The sequence below is a fragment of the Austrofundulus limnaeus genome, unplaced genomic scaffold (genome assembly GCF_001266775.1).
Source record: "Austrofundulus limnaeus strain Quisiro unplaced genomic scaffold, Austrofundulus_limnaeus-1.0 Scaffold2266, whole genome shotgun sequence".
Taxonomy (NCBI): domain Eukaryota; kingdom Metazoa; phylum Chordata; class Actinopteri; order Cyprinodontiformes; family Rivulidae; genus Austrofundulus; species Austrofundulus limnaeus.
Genome location: NW_013954668.1, coordinates 3,072 through 8,407, shown reverse-complemented (window position 1 = coordinate 8,407; position 5,336 = coordinate 3,072). Strand labels below are relative to the sequence as shown.

Genomic DNA, 5,336 nt, shown 5'->3' with positions numbered 1-5,336 from the left:
ACACACACACACACACACACACACACACACACACACACACACACAACTAGGATGAATATCATACAGCATCAAATGACAAGAACAAAAACAATCTGGAAGGGAAAGAGACAGAAAAAATATATAAGAGCATCAAAACAAAAAGGTAAAAGTTTGAATCCAGATGTTTCCAAATCATTTCACAGGAGAGCACTTGATCACATCCATACATTTTTATATCACATCCTGCAGATCGAGRTCGCAAATTTAGAATGGATGCTGAGAACGACTTCCCAGACAGATGTTTTCTCGAGCTCTCCTGCTCTAATCCCTCTGAATCCCTCGTCTTCTGGGATCCATCCTGGCTTTTGTACCACATCTCAGTTCCTCTGGTCTCTGAGTTTTGTTCCCTCTCGTTTTAAAATGCCCCCCCCCCCCACCACCACCACACACACACACACACACACTGATGAAGTTAACAGATGCCTCAAACTTATTGCTTATTCAGGCCAATCTCCAGAGTTTTTGTCTCTGTTTAAACCTGAAGGGTGGAGTCCAACAGCTGTGGGGAAGTGGAAAGTATGAAAACTGTATCTGGCTTCTTGCTGTGCTGTAGCTGCTAACAAGCTCAGATAGAAGTTTGAAGAGCGGCGCGGCTGTTTTGACGATCTGTTTGGTGATTTGCGAGCTTTTCGGCTCCGCGTTTTCCATTAAAAACTAATGTAATGGAGTGAATTTGTTAGGCTTTATCAAGAGTTTGCAGATTAAAGTGGAATTCCAGATACAACTCAGTCAGTTACAAAACACTATGTCAACTTTACTGAGTACTAGTGTTTATATTCAAAGAAAACTGGGACTTATTCATAGCAAACAGAACAGAGGAGACATCTGTCACATCTTACCCATGACACCACTCTGCCGTTAAAACAAGGCAACTTGGCACCGTCGTCTGAAATCTCCTCCTTCACCACCCTGAAACACAGAAATAAAAGAAAACAGAGTGAGGTTTAGGAGGAATAAACTGTTCTGTTTCCACAACAGCGTGTGGTATCAGTGCTGCCGAGTGGAGGAGGAACAGCTGAAAAATTACAGCTCAGCTTCAGACTGGTCGTAAAACAGCAGAAGTGCAGAGGAATTAACTTGTTTAGACTGCAGARGCACTAAATCAAATCTATTACTCTGTGCAGTAAGAACACGGCAGCAGTCAGACCAGAACCAGGCCACGTCCTGAAACCTTCAGGAGGATGGGTCTGCTGCAGCAACACGGCTCATTTTGTTGGTTCTTAAAGAATGAATCTTAATTTTATGTAATCAATTCACCAGCTGAGAAGTCTCAAACTCAAAACAATAACCTGCAAATCTGCTTTGTTATATTATCTGCAACGATGAAGAATTCAGTCAAAATAAAGTTTTTTCATTTTGCCTGTTAGTATAATATCACATGAACTTCAAGCTGGATTTTAATTTAAAAAATAATGAAATTTAATCATCAAATATACATCTACAGAGAGCCGCCTGTGTCTCCATGCTGTCTCCTCTGTACACTAAAATGGTTTAATCTCATTTCACCAGTTATTTTGGTTTTTATATGATTTATTTGACCGTGACTTATAGAAGAGATCTTACATGAGATGATACACATTATTTTTAAACGAACACAACTTTGTATTTTCTCAACATGAGATCTTAGTTTAAAACTGGTATGAAAGGAGGAGGGGGATATGAATTACTTTAAGGATTTAAAAATAAAAAATAAAAGTTTCCACTCTCCAACACTGTTGAAATCTGAATTCTTTGGCTAAAACTCTTACAAAAACACATTTTATTGATCCCCTGAAGGACATTTGTTTGTCACAGCAGCAGACATGTTTAAAATTGAAAGCTTTAATAAATAAAGACAAAAAAACAGTAATCACTGAGTGCAACTTAGGACAGAAGCGGCACAATAATGACAGACTACACTGTACAAAATCAAATATCACCAGTAGTTGAGTGCAGGTCTAAGTTTTTTTTTTTTCTTTTGAATTACAGGAACACATAAAAAAATATACAGAGAAAAAGAAAAAAAGAAAAAGAAAAAACAATAAAAATAAAACCAATGTCAAATGAAAAGGAGCAGAAGAAAAACATCTTATAACATCTGCCCCTACTTAAGAGAAGATTTCTCAAGGCACAAACAGCCTGCGGATATTCATTAATAACATCATTCACTTTTTAACAACAGTGATGAAAATAATACAAAAAATACTCGAATTAGTACTCAATCTACATGTTTTTCATATTTTGAAAACAAATAGTTTATCAATTTAGCAAATATATAAATCATATTGGCATTTTTAAAGACGTTTTCCAAATTGTTCCACAATTTAATTCCCTGTAAGGAAGTGCATTTCTCCTTAAAATTTGTTCTAATTTTAGGTTTGAGAAACATTTCAATTCCTTTCAAATTATACTGTGTATGCTTTCCCTTTTACAAAAAAAGTAATTGTATTTTAAAGGGCAGTATATTCGTATGAGCCTTAAACATAAGTAACAGAATCCTATAGTCAAATAACTCATCAACTCATTTCATTAAACTTMAAGACGTTGAAAAGCAACAACTGCTCCCATCCATCAGTGTTTAGTTTATCTGACCACCGTGGAGTCACTGCGTTAACATGATCTGTTAATACTGGCAATAAGAGACCGACATAATGTTTTCACTCTGACAGATATATGAAGCTTCTAGGATCACATGACGGAGAAAAAAGGTGCTGCTGTTTGTGGTGAAGTCCTCAGCAGAACAAGAAGTGGCTGAGCTGCGCTCACACTCCAACACAGCAGCTGAACCTAATCGTGTCCTCTTCAAACAAAGCCTGTGAAGCATCACAGGAGCAGCTCAGCCGCTATAAATATCCATCTCGTCTATTTTGGATAAAAGATGCATCGAACTGCACAAAGCAGATGAAGCAGAGGAGGAGCCAGACGCAGGAGTAACTTCTGATCGTTTTTAAAGTTTCTTTGATCTGAAAAATAAAACTACATTGGTTCCAAAAAGTAGTTCAATGAACAGCAAAAAAATAAAAATAAAAAATAAAATAAAAAAAATCAATTTTTTTGGCCATATAGACAGATTTCTGCCTTAAAATGACAGTTTCATTCAAAAGGATTGTATTTGAAAAGGACAATTTGGTTTTCATATTTGGTCAAACCTTGAAGATAACGCGTCCAATACAAATCATCAGTGGTGGATCTAGCTTCTCAGTTAGCACATTAGCCTTTTTTTGTTGTTGTTGTTGTTTTGCTAACTTTGAAAACCGTTAGCAGAACGATCTGTCTCTGCTAAATTTGGTTTTGCCAATTTTAAGTTCAATAAAAATTCACAAGGGTAAAACTTATTTTRATGACATTTTTTCTGAATTAAATAAAAACTCTCTCTTCTTAAAAGCAGTGCTGGACAAGCCAGGCAACGTGTGTGTAGCATGTAGCCTCGTTAGCAGCTAAAATCCAAATGAGTGTCAAAAGCATTTAAATAACATAACATATACAAAAATGGACTATGTATAAAATATGGTAGAGAACGCATTTGCTATTTGTTGTTTGACTAACTTTAAGCAGTGTTTATAAATATACAAAGTTGATCAAATTAATGCTTTTATTCTGAAAGGGGTAAAGTGGAAATATCACAAGTTAGACAGAGCTATAGCTCTGGTTTGGATTGGTTAATTTGCCACAAATGATCCCACCCACCTTCAAATTAAACCAATAGAAAAAAACAATAACAGGTTTGTGTCAGTCATACCTGCCTGTGTCACACCAGACATGTCATCTTATCTGTTAGCGTTAGCTTCCACTAACCGTTCATTTGTTTAGCATTAAGATAGCTAAGATCCTTTTTTAGCGGATTAGTGGTTAGTGAAGCTAACGTTTTGGTTAACTGTACCCACCAGTGCCCATAATCACAGGTCACACTCAGAGAACGTCTCATGAATGACTATGAGCGACCACTAGGGTTGGGCAATATTGGCAAAAAAATTTATCACGATTAATTGTGGTATTTAGCCGATAACGATTAGTTTGACGATTAATCCTCTGGAGTCCCTGGACATCTTTATGTTCTGGTCACATGACTACTTTAGTGGGAAAGATATGCTCATCATAAAAATATGTTCCAAACTGTGTCAAAATTACAGACTTCAGGCTATACATCTAATTTTAAATTGTGTTGATAGATAAATAAATTACAGAACTTTATTTTAATGTTTGTCATATTTGAAGCAGAGAGGAGCAGCGAGCGAGCGGACACTGCCTGGTGGCATTAATTGTATTAATCGTCAAGTGCCAAAAAGTAATCGATTAATGTTTTTCTGACGATTAATTGCACACGATACGATTATGCCCAACCCTAGCGACCACACCAAATTTTATCTCAATATCGTAAAATTACTAATTTTTTTTAACTTTCTGCATGTTTTACTCKAACTTATCTACTGGTACATTGGATCTTTTTATAAAAAAAAAAACTAACAAAAATGGGCAAAAATATTACTGCACGTCTTTGCCCGTTGGTCACAGACCCTTGACCAGGGATTAAATTCTATAACAACAAAATCAACCAAAGCTTTGGTCATTAAATCAAACATAAAGACCTTTTTGTTTGACGCAAAGTTTTAAATAAAAACATGTTCCCACTTCAACTAATAAAACAGACAACTTGATTGACTAAGTAAACAAAAGTACACATCTTCAACTCCTCAAAGCCCTTTATAGACAGAAAAACAGAATATTTTCTTCCAACAGATCCCTGCAACGTTAACGGCCCTTAAAAAAAAAACACAGCTAAGTAACAGCAGCAGAATCCCCAGAATACCTAAAGAGTCAGCTTTTTCCAGCCTAGTCAGTCAATGTGCTGCTCATTGTGTGTGAGAGACTCGGTCAGGCTCCMCTGCTCGTCCCTAAGCAGCTGCTGAGAGCTGGGTTTTTGTGGGCGAGCGTTAGCCAAACAGCCAGATTGTTGTGGGCGCTGGTGGGGATCTGCCACAGGACGCCGGGCTGCGTTTAAGTGTCTGTGTGGTCACTGTTACACACTGTCAACAACAACAACGAGCTCCAGYCAGCAGACGAACAGATGTAACTACAGTTTTCAGAGTAATGGCTCTAACCACTCTGAYGCATAACATCCTCTACATCCACACCACTCACTGGAGCCTTTAAAACATTACGTCCTGCATCACCCCACGTCCACTCCTCCAGCACCCTGCTTCCACTAAATTCCTCCCACTCAACACGCCATCAGTTTCCTAATAATTAGTCTGAGTGAACCAGCTCCATAATCCTCTAACAGCACGAGCAAACTTTAACCCCCCCCCCCCCCCCCCCCC

At 37.6% G+C, this 5,336-nt stretch overlaps 1 protein-coding gene across 1 annotated transcript in view; it reads right to left on the bottom strand.

The window, feature by feature from the left end:
* The window catches only part of LOC106537356 (segment polarity protein dishevelled homolog DVL-2), a gene marked incomplete in the record, with an annotated part of 19,512 nt that overhangs the window by 13,481 nt on the left and 695 nt on the right, over positions 1-5,336 (bottom strand). The window contains 1 exon segment of the mRNA XM_014034734.1: positions 879-948. Within this exon segment, the coding sequence (XP_013890188.1) occupies positions 879-948 (70 nt within the window).